Below are 21316 nucleotides of genomic sequence, written 5' to 3'. Positions count from 1 at the left end.
CATAATACTCAGTAGTTATTTCAAGTATATATGCAAAAATGAATAGATATGAATAGTAAAATAAAGTTAGCTCTCCTAGTTCATAGTTTAAATCTTACGACTTACTCAATACCATGATTGGAATAAAAAGTTTAGAAGGAAAATCATAGAATTGGTGCTCAGATCTCCATTTTTATTTCCTCACTATGCATCTAGAAAATGCCTGCAAAGGTCTTAAATAAGCCTACAATCTCATACATACTGTAGTCCAGGGGATTGGGAAATGTGGAAAACAGTCATTGTGGCTGACATCATTGTGTTGCCAATTCCCAGAAAATTGTTTAAAACGTTACTGAAGTTTAGGGTTCCAAAATCAATGTGAAATAAATGGAAATTCCCAAAAAGTTGATTGCTTAGTAGGTTTTCAAGTAGAATGGCCTCTTTCTGGAATTCACGAAAGTGTAGACACAGGCAACGTGGTAACATTTCTGTAGCTTACAGTAATAGAACATGGCTTTATTTTCACAGCTCCACCTGGAGTTGGGTGAACTGCTCTTGGAGAAGCAAGATTCCTTCTGTACTTTGTAATGACTAAATTTAACTTGCTATCTAACACTGTGCTGAGCCATCTTAACAAGATCGGACTCTTGTTTGCATTACTAATTTGAAAACAAAAACGGTCAGGTTAAAAGCCCATGTTTTATCCTTATTACTTAGCGCGTTATGGTTAAAATTCTTTGGCAGTCATTATTTATTTAGCAGTTTCTACTTTCAGCATGCTTTATGACTGTTAATTACCTAACACAAACAGCAGTAAGAGGGTCCTGATTTTTATAGGTGGAGAAACTAGCTAAGCTATTAAGATCTGCCTGGGGTTCAATTCCATTGCTCTTGACATTTTCTCTGTTGCTTAATTCCCCAGACCCTACAGCTTCCCATGTCTTAAAAAAGAGTGATGAACAACATTTAGTGTATATTTAACATTTTGGGCAGTATTTTCTTCTTTGTCCTGTTCTCTTTGAATACAGATTTTTGATTTTCTAGCAAAGAAATAGAAGTCACCTCATGTCCGATCTTTTTCTTATTCCCCAGAGTGTCTTCACTGGGTAGTGATGAAAATTAGTTAGTGTTAGGAAACAGATCAGAAAATATACATTGACCATTTTTCCATACCTGATTCATTGTTCTAAAAAGTGTTTGTAAACAGTCTGTTGAGTCTTATCTGTTGAATAGTATATTACCTGTAATTATTGCTCAAAATCATGCACCTTTTTCATTACTTACAAAAGATATTGCATACAAATAAAGTAAAATTCCAGTCAGTTTCCTGGGTCTTGCTTGAATTTTGGTTTTGGTTTTGATTTTGGCCCTTACTGAGCACTGACCTTTCAGAGTGACAGCATAATGGCACTTAGCTCTCATTATTTCAGTTTTATCTATCTAGTGTTTCCTTTCCTCCATGTTGGGAATAAAATGATAGAGTTTCATTATGGTCACTTTGTGGCTGTTAAATTTTTTTGTCTAATGATGATTATTCCGATTATAGGCCATTTATTTGACACTTTAAATTTATAAAGTACTTTGTAACAATTTTATTAGTTATTTTCGTGCATTAAATTGATTTGAAGTCTTTTCAACACTAGACTGACCACTTTTAGGTAATTAAAATGATTCTTTCTAGTTAATATCTGACTTCTCTTGAAGTTGATTCATTCTTTACGTGTCTCTAAAGGGGCTGTTGTTGAAGAGGGAGCAATGAATAAACTACATGAGATTAATGTAATATCATTTTAAGTGCATATTTGAAAAGAATTTTAAGCTCTCAGAAACCACTGGTAGTTAGCAAGGGTGACTGATGATGACGGGGCCAGTGTTCCGGAAAGGAGGCAGTGCCTTCTCCTAGGTCAGTGTTCTGCTGCAGGTCATCATGTCTGTAACTGTGAATATTGTTCATATAATACAAGTTACTTTCAGTCTTAGGTCTCTAGCATTATGGCCGCACACACTGGCTCCCACACTCACAGCTCTGCCTTTTCACAAACCAAGTGACTTTCTATTCATTTCCAGTCCTTTTTTTACGGGACAAATACGTTGGTCCAGCAGTTCGGTGTGCTCTCCTAGCTCTTTAGCCCAGAAGAAGGTTCGCCTGCTTGCATTGTCTTCCTTAGCATCTTTTTTTGGAGTCTTCTTTCTCAGAATCATTTTTCCTGGACACCTGGCTAAATATATGCATGCACCCCACTTACATTGCACTTCAAGTGAGACCTGGTAGATTTCTAGCTCACGTTTAGCAGTTAATGCAACAGACTGACAAGAACTTTTGGGTGGTTTCATTGAGATATTTTATTGAAAAAATTTTTCATTTTTAAGAATGGTTTTAAAATATATGTAACATCAAATTTACCACTTTAGTCATTTTAAATTATACAGTTCAGTGGCCTAAAGTTTATTTGCACAGTTATATACCCATCACCACCATCCATCTCCAGAACATTTTTCGTCTTGCAAAACTGAAACTCTCTTCCCGTTAAAGTCTCCCTTCCCTCCTCAGCCCCTGACCGGCACCATTCTCCTTCCCGTCTCTGTGAAGTTGATGACTTCAAGTACCTCACATGAGTCAAATCATGCTGGATTTGTCTGAAAATGGCCTTTTACAAGATTTATTATCAATCATAAATAATACTTTATGTTTATCTACTTTCATCATAATTTACCATATTGTCTTTTTGGTCCTCATAGACCTGGCCACCTATTGGCAAGAATATTAAATTGTAGGTGGCTTGTTGTTAATGGAGGACTGAAGAGTTAGTTGATAGAGGGGCTGGTCCTGATCCCTTGGCTTCCTTGGAAGTGTCCCCAGGGACACATTAAAAGGACTAGGGACACAGAGGAGGAAGAACAGGTTTGAAAGGAGACAGATTTGAATAGCAACAGTTGCATTTTAAGATACGGATGGGGATTCCAGGTGAGGAGGCGTAGGAAGTGGCGGGAATTTTGACACTGAGGCCCTCATCAGAGGCTACAGGATATGTGGGGACGGTGACCACAAACTTTGCTTAAACGAGGAGACTTTTGGAAGCAAACGGGGCACTAGCCAGATGGGGCACTGGCAAGGAGGGGGCAGCAAGCTAGCTCGGTAGTCACTTGAGTCACTGTATTAGTCCGTTTTCATGCTGCTGATGAAGACATACTCAAGACTGATGAGAAAAATAGGTTTAATGGACTCACAGTTCCACATGGCTGGACAGGCCTCACAATCATGGCGGAAGCTGAAAATCACGTCTTACATGGTGGCAGCAGGAGAGAATGAGGCCAAGCAAAAAGGGAAACCCCTTCTAAAACCATCAGATCTTGTGAGACTTATTCACTACCACATCAGTATGGGGGAGCTGCCCCCCTTGATTCAGTTATCTCCCACCAGGCCCCTCAACCATGGGAATTTGGGGAGCTACAATTCAAGATGAGATTTGGGTGGGGACACAGCCAAACCATATCAGTCACCATGATCTGCAGTCTGCAATGGGAGCGGGGTCGGCTGCAGTCACAGCAATTTGGAGCCAGGCAGTGCCAGGTGTGAATGCAGGCTCCTGGTGGCCCTGTGGCCTTGAGCACATTGCTTAAGCCCTGGTTTCCCCATTTCTAAAATGGCAATCATGGTATTACTTATAGCAGAGGTTTGGTTTGCATTAAAGCAGTTAGCAGAGTTTCCAGGAAGAATTTTCCAAGAGAGAGAATGAAGAGGAAATTCTCAGGAGCCAGAGAGGGACTCTGTGATGGACCTGGTTCCTTGAGAATGTGCTCAAGTCTTAGGCACTGAGCTGCTCCTGGTGGCTGGGATGAACGGACAATCCCGCGGGGGTCTATACCGCCTAGCGAGTTTGTCTACTGTGTTCGATGCACGGGGAGCCATCCCTAGTAGACCCTCAAGCCAAACACAGCAGGGAAGGAGGAGGGAAGCAGGTCAGGCCCTGATGTCTATGAAGTTGAGTCAGTGGGCTTAAACTCATCGGCCAGCCGCCCTCTGGCACCTGCAGCGGACTGTCCTCCCTGCAGGGTTCTGTGCTGCCTCTGCGGGGCCCTGCCTCCACGGATATGAGCCATGCAGGTGAACGCAGGTTCTGATTGCCTAGGGAGGGATTCCAGTACTTGGTTGAGCAGAGCAGTGCCCTGGAGCCCCCATGTACAGTGTTGGATAAAACAACCCCTGCCTCAGGAGATGATTGCAACATTAATTAATCTATGGAGATCCCCTAAAACAGGTTCAAGACTATAGGAAACATTTGGAAGATGTTCTGTATATTTTTGTTTTGTTTTGAGACAGGGTCTTGCTCTGTCACCCAGACTGGAGTGTGGTGGTGTGATCACGGCTCACTGCAGCCTCAGACTCCTCAAATAATCCTTCCACCTCAGCCTCCTGAGTAGCTGGGACTTCAGGCACATGCCACCACACCTGGCTAATTTCTTTTGTATTTTTAGTAGAGATGGGGGTCCCACTATGTTGCCCAGGGTGGTCTCAAACTCCTGGGCTCAAGTGATCTGCCCACCTTGGCCTCCCAAAGTGCTGGGATTACAGGTGTGAACCACCACGCCCAGCCTATTTTCTCTGTTTTTGCTCTCATCATGATTCATACAATTTTCCTCCTATTTAGAAGGAATGTGATCAGCTCTCTCTTCCCCAGTGCTGAGTATTTTAGCCTTTTAGTTGAGGCAGAAATGCCTTTCATGTCACAAGAGTTAGGAAGACCAGCAGACTTCCTTACTTCTGAGTTATTTAGCTCTTTCAGTCGTTACCACTGCAGAAATTGTTGAAGAGAGCTTTAAAGTGCGAATAACAAAACCCAGTTTTGAACTGGGGAGCCCTGTTATAAATTAAAACAGGCATGGAATCTGCAGTTAGTGTTTTTGTGCTTTGAATGGGTGGAAAAAATAAACAATGACAAAACACACCCTACAGGTATCAAGCTAGGAATCTGTGCTGTGCACAGCTTTGGACAGTAAGTTTTTGGAGTTGAGGAATTGCCTCCTTGTACCACGAACTTCACATTCCACACTGACAAGCACAGCACTTATGTGCAAGGCAGGTCCGCTACGTGTGTAGTTTCTGATTTCTGCAAGTGTGTTTGGGGAGCAGTGTGGGGATCCCATAAGTCCGTAGAATTTCCTCATAGGTATTTAAACACAAGAAGCAGTGATAGCTTAGGAATAAATCTAATCTGTCCTTTGCCCATCTTAAGAAATGCGTCACTCTAGAATTGTCCAATGGCATCTTCCCATTTATCTGACTGGTTGGTGGAGGTGGGTTAGTTCTCTGAACTCATGCTGTTATGCTGGCCTTTCCTTCTCCACTTGCTTCATTTGTACCCAGCATCCAAGACAGGAACGCAACACAGCAACCCACAGGGGAAGTTCCCCAACCTGGCGGGGCCACTGTCCTCTCTTCACCTGCTGCAGTGGCCTGTGTTCTTAAGAGTGGTGGCCGGAAGATGCTGGACGTTTTCTTAACCTCTTGTTAAGAAGGATCTTATATATTCTCCATCTCCTGCTTTGGTTGGTTGTTTCTTGCTTTTTACTTGTGATGTTTTCTTTTTAGTACGTTTCTCTACCACCCTTGGTGACTTCAGTCTCTGGATGTTCCCACTCCTTTCCTCGTGGCAATGCTTGCCCTTCCTTGGTTGCTCCTCTGTCTCCTTCATCTTCTGCACAGTCCTGGGGTGGGAGGGCTGGCTCCCTTCCCACCGTCGGCTCCTCCCCAGATGACTTTTCTTGGCCTCTTCTTTGCTCTGCTTTTCTGAGATGTAGAGGTTAGAATCCCCCAGTCCTGCTCTTCAGCCATCTGTGCCCAGCGTGGCCTCATCTTTCTCTGTGGCTTTGGACAGTCACACTGTGCACACGGATCTGAGTGCCCACGCCCATGGCATCACACACGGATCTGAGTGCCCACGCCCATGGCCTCACACTCACAACTCCCTTTCCATCCCCTGCAAAACATCTCCACGTGGTAGCAGCATTTCCAGAACAGAACTCACCGGCAGAACCGTCAGAACTCATCTCTGCTCTTCTCCGTGAACGTCCTGGCTGACGAATGATGCCGTTATTCACCCAAGTCGGAAGCCACGGCATCCTCAAAGTTAGAAACTCTACAATAATTCCTGCCCTCCCACCACCACCCCCACAACCCATGAGTCACTTCAGTCCGGACCTCCGCCTGTCCTCTTCTGGCCCCCACATTGCACTCAGGCCCTCCTCCCTGGCTCTGTGATTTCAGCCGCCTCCTACCTGCTGTCTCTGCCCTCTTCATGGGGCTTTGAGGTTATTTCTGTAAAATACAGGCATTGCCTTCCTCCTAATACACAGTAGGTCTGTGTTTCTTTTTTTTACTTAATTTTTTTATTTTACTTTAAGTTCTGGGATACGTGTGCAGAACGTGCAGGTTTGTTACATAGGTATACATGTGCTATGGTGGTTTGCTGCACCTATCAACCCGTCATCTAGGTTTTAAGCCCCGCATGTATTAGGTATTTGTCCTAATGCTCTCCCTCCCCTTACCCCCACCCCCTGACAGGCCCCAGTGTGTGATGCTCTCCTCCCTGTGTCCGTATGTTCTCATTGTTCAGCTCCCACTTATGAGTGAGAACATACAGTGTTTGGTTTTCTGTTCCTGTGTTAGTTTGCTGAGGATGACAGCTTCCAGCTTCATCCATGTCCCTGCAAAGGACATGAGCTCATTCTTTTTTATGGCTGCATAGTATTCCATGGTGTATGTGTGCCACAGTTTCTTTATCCCGTCTATCATTGATGGGCATTTGGCTTGGTTGCAAGTCTTTGCTATCGAGTAGAGACTAAATTCCATAACATGACACTCAGCAACCCGTCCTCTGTAGGCACATATGCTTCCTGGATGTGTGAACTTGGCACTTTCTGAGTGTAAAATCTTTTTTATTTGTACAGCTGTATAAAACAGCTAGTGATAGAGTCTCTTATAGGATGGTGGCAAGTGGATGAACATCGATAGAGTGTAAGAGTCATGTTAGCACGTAGTAGTCATTGCTTAGTAAATGGAGGTCGCTGATAGTATTATTAGGCAGCACTTTTCTTTTAAGATTTGCCACCTGCAGGAGCCTGTGCTCCAGCTGAAAGGAGCACTTGTGTCTGCAAGCCTTCTGATTTGGTTCTTGGTGCTGGACACTGTCCCACAGGGCTCTGTTCCTCTCCGTGCACCTGACAAAGCACCATGTTTTTACAGGCGGTCCTGTGCACTTTGCTTGCTCAGCGTTTGCGGAGTAGATATGAGGAAGAAATAAAATGTGTATTCCTAAACGAAATAGCGATTTAAGATACAGCAGTCCATTAAGAACTGCTGTTTGGCCAACCGAATTTGGGGACAGTGAGATCTTTTATACTGGAAGCTAAAATTCAGAAACTCCTTGACTGGTTTGTCTCTATGACTGACTGACAGTTCCAGCAAACTGCCCTCCACATCCCAGTCAACGGGGTGCTATTAGAATGCACATTTCTCCCAGACCTAGTGCCTCCAAGTCCCTTAGCAGCGTCTCTGGGAATCTGCATTTGCAAAGTCTCCCTCCCCTGATGTTTCTCATGCAGCCTAGAGTTTGTAAAGCACTCCAGTAGGTCAAATGGGGAATGCATGGTGTGGTTCAGAGAAACCCGTCTGAGCCCACCTCGTATGTTTAGGGGACCAGCTGTGGAACAATGGTGTGGTTCAGAGAAGCCCGTCTGAGCCCACCTCGTATGTTTAGGGGACCAGGTGCAGAACACAGCCCCTTAAGTTTTTCCGTAACTGGCAAAAAAGGTCAGGTAGTTACTATGCATTTTGGAGATACTTGCAAAATTGAAACAAGGGAACATGTAAACGTGAAAATAATTACATTTCAAGCCAGGGTGGGTGGTTTTAAAACCTTTACAAAGAAGAAGTATGGCCTGTATGAAACCTTAGGGGGAGAAGCTGCTTCAGCAGATGAGAATACAGCAACAGTATTTTCCAGAGAGTTAGAGCAGGTGACCCGCAGGAGCTGTCTCGGGAAAGAGGCGTTTAATCCCGCCACAGGTGTTTGTTCGGAAGGCTGGTGCTGTTAGGTTTTGGGGGCCAGCAGCAGGACTGGCTCTGGCTGTCATAAGTCCATTGGGAATGATTTGGGAAGACTGTTGACCAGAGGCCGGGGAATCGCCTCTCCAGAAGGCTCTGCAGCAGGAACCATAGCAAAGTTCAGGTTTTCCAGCTGCCATTATGGTGCATGTGACTTCCCGGTGAGCACGTTCTCACTGAAGGGGTCCCAAGCCTGCCTTCATCTGCCTGCAGGTCTGGGATTGACCTGGCTTTTCCTGTAGCAGCAGGCAACAGCTACTACATGGTGGGAATTCTGCAAAAACTGTATGGGGCCCTAACAGGAGGGAGACAGATGCTAGACACATACCCCCCACCCAGAAATAAACACGAGGAAGGAAAAAGATAGCCGCCCACCCCAGGTGCTTTCTAAGGCTCTGGAGCTGGACTGCCCAGGTTTAAATCCTTCAGCTGCCGCTTACCGGCCACTGGATTTCTTCCTGTGCCTCAGTTTACTGATCTCTGAAATGGGGATGAAAACACCCTCTATCTCTTAGGGTTGTTGTGAGGATTGAACGCTTGGAATGGAGTAAGCACTGTGTTTGCTACTGTGTGGGTCTCTCTCCTCTCTCCCCTCCCCCCCCCCCACATACTCGTCTAATCCCATTTCTGTCGTTTCCTTCAGCCTGTTTCCTATGATACCTTGATCCTGGCCACCAGTTTCGCCCACCGTTTTTGGTTTTGTTTTTGGTTTTGTTTTCCCAGGCCTTCGGCTCCAGAGCTGACCCAGGGAGGCTCTGCGCGCTGGGCTTCTTGATAGGCATCTGCAAAGGGAACACGCCCGGAGGGCAGGTGGGGCTTCCAGCATCCAGGTCTTGCTTGTGGGCACTCACACCGGCTTTGCATTCTGCTGGTGTTTGCCTGTTCATCTCACACTCAAGCCTGTCAGCATTTGCCATGCCCTTTAACTTTCAGTGAGGACATTTATTAGGCAAGGTTAACACGTTCCCTTAAATACTTCTTTTCCTTCTTCTGATTCCAGCCTTTAACTGAGCTGAAGCAGTTGTTCCGATTTTCTTCCTGAAGGAGGTGGAACCCATTTGCCTCCTCGTGGTGGGCTTGTAGCCTCCCTCGCCCTGGGTCCCTCCTGCCTCTGCTGCCCAGTGGCATCTCTCACCCCAAGCTCATGCATGCTCGCGCTGTCTCCTATGATTCGCTGGGAGTGAAGTAATTACATAATTTTAGGAGTCTGATAGAATTGTGTTCCTAGGAAGACACTCAGGTGTCCTCCCAAGCCATAAGCATCTCCTTTTTTCATCCTGGGGCTCTAGGTAGCATAGGTCACTGTCTCGATTACAGTCCCCTGTGTCATCGGCTGGGTGGAGCCATGGTGTGGTTGCAGTGAGGGCACCAGGTAGACCTCTGTGTTCTGCTGAACCGGGGACAAGGGGGTAGCAAGCTGCAGAACTCTTTAAGGTTCCAAAGGGATTCTCAGAAATCTGTTATGAATTTAGATTGTGAGTACGGAAAGTCTTTGTTCTCTTAGAAACGGAAATGTTGATTGCTGTTTAGTTTTATTTTCCTTCATGGTAATTGGCCCCTCATTAATCTGACCTCTGTGGCAATACCGTATTTATGTATAAGAGTCTTACTTTCTTCTCTGGGTGTCTATGGTTGTATTGTTACAATGGTGGTGATTGTGGAGGCCTTGGTTGCAAAATAGGTAACTCATTCACAAAGGCCAAAAAACTATAAAGGTTTATCCTGGGTCAGATTCTCCCTCCACTCTTGTGCCCCGGCCTCCAGCCACCTGGTTCCTTTCCCTATGGACACCCACTGTGTTAGTAGTTTGCATTTCCTTGCAGATTTATTTTATGCACATATGAATATATGTTATTTCCTCATTTAAACAGATGGTAGCATACTATATATGCACAGTGTTCTGCACCCTGCCTTTTATACTCGGCAGTGCATCTTGGAGATCTGTACATCTGAGTATATTAAGAGGTGTCTGATTCTTTTTTATAGCTGCAGAATATTCCTTCATATGGATATACCCAGATTTACTTAAGTGCTTTCCCATAGATGGGGAATTAAGCTTCCTCATGGTTTTTGAGACGAAGGTTCTGGATAAAAATAAACGAGTAGAATCCATACTGACCAGATGCAGCTTAGCCAAAGTCAAGAGATTGAACATGGTCTTGTGTTGTTTGTCAGGGATTTTTCGCTTGATCTTAGCCAAAAGGCCAAGAAGCAATGTGTCAGGATTTTTCTATAAAATGATAAAGGTCTTCAGTGGAACATTCAGCTTTGCCTATGAACTTTTGGCAATCCTCAAATAATCAAGGAGAAGCATTGTGGACATTCTTTTAATAGATTATTTTGCATGCTATTGGGTCTCCTGTCTTGGGAAATAATTAGTCTGAGTCCAGCCAGATAAATGTAGACTCATAAGCTTGGTAAAGGGAAATGAAGAACTTGGTACCCATTATTTAGAATGGGATTTGTTCAGGGTCAGAAACACTTTCACAGGTGATAAATAACTGACTTTTCCATCAGTTCTTATTTAATAGATGCCTTAATGGGATATATTTGGGGTGGGAGAAGGCAGAACTGTAACCTTCTTGAGGGAAAGGTAGCCGACACATCTGACCTCATAAATACTTGTTTAATTGGATGGGAAACACAATCAAAGGATTCTAAAGTATGATAAAGATGGCCCTAGCAATATACTAATGTATACATTGTACTGAAGTGTATGTATTAAAGCCATAATACGATGTGATGTTTGAATTAGCAGAACATTGAAAGATGAAAGTTGTAATTGAGGAAGGAATAAGCCATAAAGTTACTTTTTTTTTTTTCTTTTTTTTTGAGATGGAATTTTGCTCTTGTTGCCCAGGCTGGAGCGCAGTGGCGTGATCTCGGCTCACTGCAACCTCCACCTCCCAAGTTCAAGTGAGTCTCCTGCCTCAGCCTCCCAAGTAGCTGGGATTGCAGGCACCCTCCACCATGCCCAGCTAATTTTTTGTATTTTTAGTAGAGATGAGGTTTTGCCATATTGGGCAGGCTGGTCTTGAACTCCTGACCTCAGGTGATCTGCCAGCCTCAGCCTCCCAGTATAAAGTTACTTTTATGCTTCCTTTTGAAGTACTACTTTTAGTGACCTTGAAAATCTTATTTGTAGCTAAATGTAAATCTGGAAATATAAATATATTTAGTAGAGGAATCTAACCTGTTAGCAAAATGTTTGAGTAGCTAAGAAACAAATGCTCTTTGGGTCTGCGGAGGAGAAAATGACCTTGTGTACCAGGAACCTGCCCGGGGACCCGCTTTGTTGGACTCTGGGGAATCAATCCCACACCCTTCAGGACAGGCAGAGGCACTTCCACATTGGATGCTTCTGGGGAGAGTCTCTTTACATTTTGTCTGTTTTGAACATATTCTTTCTTGTTTGATTCCTTTAGCAATTAGGCTAAATGTTGGTCAAGTCTTACAATATTAGACAGAAACAATGTCTATTTATTTAACCTTGTTCAAAAATAAGCCCTGTGAACCTTCTAGCATTCCTTTAAATTCTATATTCTTTAAATTACAGGGGAATTAAACATTTAAAAAGTTAAGACTGACAATGGTGATAATTGATTTGAGAACCAATCAAAAGTTCAAAATGATGAATGACAATGATAGTATGTGTGTATAAGCATCTGCTGTCCATGTTCAGAGCACCTGAGATACACCAATATATTGGCTTAACTCTAAATTGGGACCCCACGTTTAGCAAGTAACATACTCCATCTTCACCATGTCTACTTGACGATGAAAAGTCAGAGCCGGTGGAGCTCGCACCAGATTTAGGACCATTTTGTGTTTGGTTGTTGGCATTTAGCTTCGTGAAGTTATGGTTTTGGTGGGGAGGGAGGATGTGATTCAGAATTCTTCAGATGTGATGTTATGAGATGACTTGGATGGTAATGGGGCTCACCAGGTTCTTTTCTTTTCTCTCTCCTTCCCTTCTTTCCTTCCTTCCTTCCTTCCTTCCTTCCTTCCTTCCTTCCTTCCTTCTTTCCTTCCTTCCTCCCTCCCTCCCTCCCTCCCTCTTTCCTCCTTCCTTCCTCCCTCTCTTTCCTTCCTTCCTTTCTCTTTCTTTCTTTTTCTTTCTTTCCTTCTTTCTTTCTTTCTTTTCTTCTTTCTTTCTTTCCTTCTTTCTTTCTTTCCTTTCTCTCTTTCTCTCTTTCTTTCTTTCTTCCTTCCTTCCTTTCTTGACAGTGTCTTGCTCTGTCACTTAGGCCAGAGTACAATAGTGCAATCACTGCTCACTGCAACCTCGACCTCCCAGACGTGAGCAGTCCTCCCACCTCAGCCTCCCAAGTTGCTAGGACTACAGGTGCCTGCTACCACGCCAGGCTAATTTTGTATTTTTTGTAGAGACAAGGTTTCTTCATGTTGGCCAGGCTGATCTCAGACTCCTAGACTCAAGCAATCCTCCTGCCTCGGCCTCCTGAGTAGCTGGGACTACTGGTGCATGCTACCATGCCAGGCTAATTTTGTATTTTGTGTAGAGATGAGGTCTTGCCATGTTACCCAGGCTGATCTTGAACTCCTAGGCTCAAGCAATTTGCTTGCCTTGGCCTCCCAAAGTGCTGGGATTACAGTCATGAGCCACCACACCCGGCCACTGTGCTATCTTCATCTTGGTTCTCAGTGATGAAACCAAGCAGGGCTGGATTAAGGGGTCAGAGTCCATGGGTCACCGTCTTTTAATGGAGCTCTGATCTCTTGATTCCTGGTTCAAAGTGTTTTTTTCTTAACTATTGATTTGGTGTCGAATTTTCTTCTTTTAACTAGTTCCAAATTTATTCTCTCCATAGCCAGAGCTCCTTGAAACTTTTGCTGCTGTTAAATCCAGTCTTCTTGTCTTTTTCAGAGTTTCATGGCTGTGAAGCCAGGTCCTCATAAGGCATGACTGTAATTATGAAATAGGATGTGATAGTTATCAGGTCCCACATTTTAGTGGGATCTTTTAGACATTGCTACATAAGTGACTTTTCTATGACATAGCCAAAGTCTACAGGCCACAAACTGAGTTCAAAACAAAGTAACTCCAAACTGATAAGTTGACAAGTTTCCTAGAGAAGGGCCTTGTCCATGTACACTACTCATAAACCTTGTTTTTGAGTTTTACTGGTTCCGTTTAGCTGTGATGCTTGACTTTCTTTCAATGAAGGTTGCCTTTACTTGGTGTTAGGTGGAGCATATCATGAAGGCTTAGATGTGGGCCCTGAGGTCCCACCCCAAGCTCCGATACATTCCCTTAACCCCAGAGCTGTTCTTAGGAAGGGGGGATGCTTGTTCTCTCTTTCAGCCAATCCTGCTCCGATGCCAGTCTTTTCCTACAGTCCTTCTTCCTCTTTAACTTTTAGGGCGGAGTATCTCTCTTTTCCCAAACCTTCGTTTTCTCTGAACCCCTTTTATTCCTGCCTTTTTATATTTCAAGCAATTGTGTCTGTGATAAGATTAAAGACTCCTCTGAAGTCGTCTCTTCCATATAGCTATTTTGTTTTTGTTTTTGTTTTTTAATGTATAAAGGAATGTTTTTCCCCATGTTAGGGATGCTCTATTATTGTTGTCCTTCTGTTTCTTTGTTGGTAAGATCTGTTTGTACCTCTTGTTTCAACTTCTTCCCATGCAGGGCTGCAGACTCCTGTTCCAGAGGTCATTGTTGATGTAGAATCCATGGACATCTTCCCAGTGGGCTGGTGTGAAGCCAATTCTTATCCTTTGACTACACCACACAAAACAGTCTGTAAGTGGTTCCCAGTTGAGGGTGGGGGTGGATGACACCAGTGATCTTTGTGAATAAATTGGCAGCTTCATAAAGAAATTATAACCAAGTTCTAAAGAACAAATAAGATTTTTGATTTTCCACCAAGAACCCATGTTTTCATGATCTCGCTTAATCTTTAAGTGTTTGCATGAGATGATGTCACAGGTTGACAAACTTTAACAGTGAGGGACAGTTGAAAGTCACAGAGAGGCAGAGGAAAAATATCTGAAATCATCACTCTCAGTTTTTTATACAATTCATTGTTTTGATGTGAAAAAATATGTTAGATACTATATTATTGTGTTATCATTTCTTTAAAAGAACTGATTTTTGTCATGTAGCTTCTCCTAACAGAATCTTAATTGGTTCCAATAATATACTGACATTCTTATAAACACTTAACAAGGCTAGGCACAGTGCCTCATTCCTATAATCTCAGTACTTTGGGAGGCCAAGGCAGGAGAATGCTTGAGCCCAGGATTTTGAGACCAGCCTGGGCAACATAGTGAGATACGGTATATACATAAAAAAAGAAGTACATATATAAGTAAATTAGTCAAACAGGGTGGCACATGTCTCCAGCTACTCTGGAGGCTGAGGCGGGAGGATTGCCTGAGCCCAGGAGGTCAACGCTGCAATGAGCCAAGATGGCAACCAAGCACCAGTAGACTCCAGCATGGGTGACAGGGTGAGACTCTGTCTCAAAAAATAAATAAATAAAATAAACAGCCTACTCTTAGCACTAACTAATCACTGATATTTCAACTGTACTTTATAAAGTGTATTACCACACGTCCCTTTGGTTACAGAAATACCAAATAACCAATATTAACAGTTAAACAACACAGCAGTAAACGCCCATTCATACATGTGTGCACACACACACATGCACATTTAAATACATGCAAAAAAAAATTTTTTTTTTTTTTTAAGATGGAGTTTCGCTCTTGTTGCCCAGGCTGGAGTGCAATGGCGCTATCTCGGCTCTCTGCAACCTCCACCTCCCGGGTTCAAGAGATTCTCCTGCCTCAGCCTCCTGAGTAGCTGAGATAACAGGCGTGCGCCACCATGCCCAGCTAATTTTATATTTTTGGTAGAGATGGGGTTTCACCATGTTGGTCAGGCTGGTCTCGAACTCCTGACCTCAAGTGATCCACCTGCCTTGGCCTCCCAAAGTGCTGGGATTACACTTTGGCCATGCCTGGCCAATAGTGTGTTTTAACATATTTTTGTAGGTTATTGTCACAAAATGGTACCATTTAAAAATCTTCTAACCTAATAAATCATTGCGTTTATTATTCTACCCTAATGCATATCAGAAGTGTTATTTAAAATGATGAGTCCTTAGAGATAACAGGTTTTAACTGTTAAAGAGATTCCGTCTCTGACATTTTCTTGATGGAATTTAGGCACCAACTTTACTTCTTCCTAACAGCCTGTTCTGTGGCCACTTCTGTAGACTCTCACAACGTTGCTGGAAACACAGTTCCATTGCATAGCTGACTTCACATTCCCTGATGGCAACAGAGTTTCAGGGCTCCTCTAGTTAGCATTATTAAGAGCACCAGAGGACATTATGTGTGTGAAACAAGCAGGTAGTTCAGATTAGAGACAGCTGGATTCTATGGGATTCTCCTTTTCCTAAACCATCCTGCCCAGTGGATCTGATTCAGTTGGAGTAATCGTTTCCCCTTACTTAAAAATATTTCTAAAACGTTGAGTGTACAATAATTATTTTAATCCCAGGGACATTCTTTTCCCCTGTCTCTTAAAATGATGCAGATTCTGGCCAGGCGTGGTGGCTCACGTCTATAATCTCAGCACTTTGGGAGGCCGAGGCGGGTGGATCACCTGAGGTCATGAGCTCGAGACCAGCCCGGCCAGCATGGCACAACCCCATCTCTACCAAAAATACAAAAAATTAACCAGGCATGGTGGTGCATGCCTGTCATTCCAGCTACTCGGAGGGCTGAGGCATGAAAATCGCTTGAATCCGGGAGGCAGAGGTTGCAGTGAACTGAGATCACGCCACTGCACTCCAGCCTGGGTGACAGAGCGATACTCTGCTCTGTGTCACAAAAAAAAAGCTGCAGATTCTGACCTTGCTCAGCCAGCATGGCCAATAGATTCTCCCCAACCTGAGTGTTGTCCTGGGGTTGGGGTTCCAATCCCCTCTGTCCTTGTTGTCCCTCAAACAGAACCTGGTGTCCTAGATCCTCTTCCTCCCCTCTTCACATGGATTTGGGAGGGTGCAAGTGCTTTGGGTTTTTCTGGAGCACAATCATATACAGGTTAAGGTGAACACTGTGAAGTTTCCTCCTTCTTTAGGATTTTGGATCTGTCTGTTGTGCTTGGCTCTTTCCCAGGGGGTCAGGCATCCCCACCCCGCTAACAAAGACCAGGGGAGACAAGTATTCCAAACTCACTTTTCACCTGAGAGATCCTAAGTCTGGACCTTTTTGTAGTAGTAACTGGAATTGAGTATCAGATAGTCAAGAGTAGCGGGATCTTATTGAGTATTTTTCTTATTTATTTTTGCTTGCATTTCTTTCACATACATTTTGCTTTAAAGAAGCAAACTCCAACTCCAAACCTGCCAGACTCTAGCAGCTTTAGAAGTTTTGTTGGAATTAATTTATGCTTATGTTGGAAGATGTAGGATTATCTGAGCCAAAGTTAGTAGATGCCAAAAGCTTTGGTCTATTTTTGTTAAGGTGATCTGAATCAGTTACAAATATAAACTGGAAATGTTCTTATCCAAAGAAATCACTATTTGCTCATTTATGTCAATATTTGACCAGGCATATTTGCGAGCTACTGGTTCTCCTTTTGTGAATAACATGTTTTAGTTGAAATGCATGCCTCTGACAGCACCTTGGGAGTGTGCTGTGATAGTAACATGATTTGCTTCATCACAATTTTTATTGGAAAAAAATCATTCTGGATAACTGCTTGCAACAATTGATCTGAACATGTGTGCTTATGTGAGGTACAACAGGTGTACTCTTTTGCTTTCTTAAATGCACATTTAAAAATAAAGTAGCTAGTGTAATGATAAGATTAAATGAACTAAGTTGTACTAAGATCTGACATCTGGTGAGTGAACGTCTATCCTATGCTAGAAGAAACTGATAGGAAATTGTGGCGTGAATGACGTAACTTTTCAGCATTTAAATTGCTACTTTAAAATGGGTACCTCTTTGCTTTATAACCTATTTTTAAAAACGGACTTGCCCCACTAACAAAGCTGATTTTCTTTTTCCCTTTTGCCTTTTCTACAGCACAAAAGAAGAGAAAGATTGCAGTCGTGCAACCAGAGAAACAGTACGTGCTTTTTTCCCCGCCAGACTACACTGTATACCGATAAACTGTAGTGTCTTTTTGGAGGATGGGAAGCATGGCTGTTTTTATTGGAGTTATCTAACAAATAGCACCCTAGTAGAGGTAGCAGTAAAACATAGTGACTGTTATTCGTTATGTACCTGTTCTGTGCAAGATACAGTGCCTGCTCCCCAAGGCACTCACAGTCCAGATTCCCATGGCTCACTTTTTATTCCACTTCGACATACCTGGGGAGTGCCCCAGACCTGCACACTGAGAGAAATGGCTGTCTGTGTCCGTAGTTCTCAGCGTCTGCAGGGGCCCCACGTGGCAGGTGCGGTTTCGAGTCGCAGCCCCTCACCACACTCAGAATGCTGCTGCTTACTCACCTCTCCTAGAGTAGCCCAGGCTTGGGAGGCAGAAAACTTCAGTCCAACCCCAGCTCCGCTGAGTGAACCTGAGCAAGTGGCATTAATTCTCTGCCCCTCAGTGCCCTGGCTTGTAAAATACAATTTGGGGGTACTTACAAAGATTAAATTAGATTCCATTTGAAAAGAAGTGTAGGCCTTAAGTTGTAGGCTGAACAAATACAGATTATGCCCTGTCCCCCATTTCAGTCGTGATTTTCTGTGGAAACAGGGTGTCCCCCATTTCAGTTGTGACTTTATGTGGAAACAGGGTGTTAGCAAAGTGTGTCCAGGCAGGCAGTGTGTTTTTGAATAGTTGTGACTGCTAGTAACATTTGTAGATATTGAAAAATATTTAAAATATGCCAAAATGTACATTCCATGCCAAGTGATTCTGCTTTCTTAAGTAAATAAAAATATACTGATGGACAGACAGGTGAAAACAGCATTTTTCACATGCAGTAGTCGAGTTTAAATTTAAATAAAATGAAATTGAACTGTAACTGCACTATTTGAATGAGAAGAACAGTTCTGTAGGCATTTTTTTGTGAGTTCGCTTCTAAATGCAGTTCATCTGGCTCATAACCAGACTCCATGTTATCCGCCTGATGGGGAAGTAGAGAGATTTCATAACACGCCTGTGACTGAATCCAAACTTGAATCCATCACTCCTAAATGCACAGCCCGTGGATTAACGGTTCTCACCTTTCTCATGTGTCCGTCACTTAGAGAGCTTGGAGCACACAGATTGCTGGGCCCCATCCTCAAAATTTCTGATTCAGAATGTCCGAGATGGGGCCCAAGAATCTGCATTTCTAACAAGTTCACAGGTAGCGTCAATGCTGTGGGTCTGGGGACCCCTCTTGGAGAACCACTCCATAGATGGCCTTGCTAAGATCTCTTGTAAGGGTTGACTTTGAGCTTAAGGAGCTTTTCAACCATGTGGTTTCTATGCCACCAACCTAGACACCCCAGTGAAACCTAGTTCACCTCTTTTCCCCTAAGGCTACATTGTAAAACACATATTTATTCAGCAACATTTTTACTGAACTATAACAGAGCTCTGTCCTGGAATAAGCCTATGTTACATTTTAAGATACGCCAGTTTATAGATTTTCTTTTAAGGCCTTATTTTTAGTGTGGCCATGACTCCCGCGGGCCCGGAGGTCAGAAATCAAAGGTTAGTGGAAAGTGGTTTTCAATTAGACGTCGAAGTGGAAAAGTCTGATTTTAATCAAATGTAAGATAATGTTTCTTCATGTTTAAAATATAATTGAAGACAGTATTACAATTCCATAGCAAGAGATAAGGCCAGAAGCGACCTGGGAGAAACGCACTGATCAGGGCCAGCTGCTCAGGGGCAGATGTCTCAGGCTTTCTTGGGCCATCCTAACAATTGGACAACAACTTTTCTGAAATGCTGTTTTCATCTGGTCTTACTGGCATTGCTCCCATACACATATTCTATTCTATGGTCCTCTTATCTGAGATTTCTGGAAGAGCCCTTTTAAATTATGATAAGACTTTGGAATGTAGTAGTTCCTTCTAAAGCTTGTGGTCCCTGATAGTTTTATTTTCTCTGTTGACAGATTGCCGCACACAGTGCCTGTTAAGAAAATACCTCATGACCTTTGTTTATTCTCTCACCTGGACACCACAGGTAATCAGTCCCATTTAGGGGGTCTCTGTGCCTTCCCACTGTGCAGCCGGGAGCAGAGACATGTATAGGTTTCTAGGTCGATATGAATACATCTCAACATTGAGCCTATTCTGTTTTTCTCCATTGCCACTCATGAACGGATACCTACTTTTTAAAAAGAAAAATTTCTAAGCGAAATTCTCTGTGCCTCTGCTTTTCTGCTTCTTGGCCAGTAGCTCTAGATAGTTCTAGTCTATAGAAAAAGGGTTTATGTGTGACTTGCAAATTAGGAGCCAAATTAGGGCTGCATATCATGGGGAAAAGGAAAGAGTTGAAAATATCATCTCATTAGGCAATTTCTTTTTTGATATTTTATTTCCGTTCCACTTGCATTTTTCCACTTGCCGTTAGTATTTAAGTCGCCCCTGGCTTTTGAATTGTTCCTTAAAACCCTCTAAAGAGCTGGCTGTGAACAATATATGTTTTTTAATGTGTAAAGTCTTACATCTTACAATAATCTTTGAAAATACATTTGTGAGCTACCCTCTGACCATCAAGTCTGGTAATAGACATGTTTGTACATTATCAGACTTGATTAAAAAGTCTATTCTCTAAGCCAAAATGAAACCTGCTCTGAATTCCAGGATTAAAACCAACATGTCATGGAAGAATCCTACTAGGAGATTATCTTGGTAGTAAAGAGCAGTTTTATAAGTAGATTTAACTAAAATTTTGTTTTTCTGCAGGCCTGGTAATCTAAAGGCAGAGTAATCCTACCAAAAAATTTCCATGTAAATGCAGCTGTGGACTTCATTATTCTTCCTGTTTTATATAATTCAAACTTTAGAATGGTTTTAAAAGAACCATGCCAGCTACCCTTTCATAGTCTATAATTGTAATTTTACTCCTTTTCTTTTATATCCAGAAGAATAACATTTCTGCTTCCTACCTCTGCTGGTTCCTAGTTGAAGTCTTTATGAGAACAAGCCTTCCTAGACTGTTAAATTACCATCCCAAATTAATAGCAGTGGTTTTGCAGAAATTCCACCGTGAGTGTTGCTTAGCTTGGAGCTTGGGTAGAGTCAGGGTGGGGGCGGTGACTCCCTTAGCCAAAAGTGAAACCTCATTCTACATTTATAGACATTAAGAAACTTTTGGCCCAGCATGGTGGCTCATGCCTGTAATTCCAGCACTTTGGAAGGCTGAAGCAGGCAGATTGCTTGAGCTCAGGAGTTCGAGACCAGCCTGGCCAACATGGTGAGACCTTGTCTCTACTAAAAATACAAAAATTAGCCGGGTATGGTGGTGCATGCCTGTGATCCCACCTACTTAGGAGGCTCAGGCAGGAGAATTGCTTGAACCCAGGTGGTGGAGGTTGCAGTGAGCCGAGATTGCGCCACTGCATTCCAGCCTGGGCAACAAAGTGAGAACCTGTCTCCAAAACAAAACAAAACAAAAAAGTTTCTTCTTTTTTTGAGACAGAGTTTTGCTCTTTTCACCCAGGATGGATTACAGGCGCATGCTACCATGCCCGGCTAATTTTTGTATTTTTAGTAGAGATGAGGTCTCACCATGTTGGCCAGGCTGATCTGGAACTCCTGACCTCAGGTGATCCACCCGCCTCGGCCTCCCAAAGTGCTAGGATTATAGGCATGAGCCACCACCTGTAAGAAAGAAACTTTAGATTGAGGTCTTATCATTTAATTATTCTGCTTGCCCATGGCATTGGAGACAGCAAGATCAGCAGCTCTCACTATTCCCTTTCTGAGTTGAAAGAAGAATACAGGTAATGCACACTTAAGCTGCAGTGAGGTCTACTTCACCGTCTTCAGATTGGCAGAGTGGAGAAGTGCAACAGGAACCATTGTTGGGGTAGATGTGGGACTACAGGAGCCCTTCCATGGTGCTAACAAGAGTGTCAATTGGGGTAGTCACTGTGGAGAATGGCGTGGCCATGTCTAGTAAAACTGAAGATACAGATACGCAGACCTGTGGCCTAGCTGGCCCACTCTTCTTACCCACCTGCAACACTCTGTTGCCCACGTGTAGAAGATTTTCACAATCATATTCATGAAAGCACT

General features: G+C 43.2%; 1 protein-coding gene across 3 annotated transcripts in view; it reads left to right on the top strand.

Annotated features, from left to right (window-relative positions):
• Window positions 1-21316, top strand: part of SFMBT2 (Scm like with four mbt domains 2) — a 252747-nt gene that overhangs the window by 191698 nt on the left and 39733 nt on the right. For all 3 annotated transcript variants that reach the window (XM_004049039.5, XM_055353186.2, XM_055353187.2), the window contains 3 exons: window positions 13734-13847; window positions 17150-17192; window positions 19186-19256. In XM_004049039.5, the coding sequence (XP_004049087.3) occupies window positions 13734-13847; window positions 17150-17192; window positions 19186-19256 (228 nt within the window). The remainder of the gene's footprint in view (window positions 1-13733; window positions 13848-17149; window positions 17193-19185; window positions 19257-21316) is intronic.

The sequence above is a fragment of the Gorilla gorilla genome, chromosome 8 (assembly GCF_029281585.2).
Source record: "Gorilla gorilla gorilla isolate KB3781 chromosome 8, NHGRI_mGorGor1-v2.1_pri, whole genome shotgun sequence".
NCBI lineage: Eukaryota > Metazoa > Chordata > Mammalia > Primates > Hominidae > Gorilla > Gorilla gorilla.
Note: the sequence above shows the minus strand (reverse complement) of the source record. Positions and strands in the feature narration are given on the sequence as shown.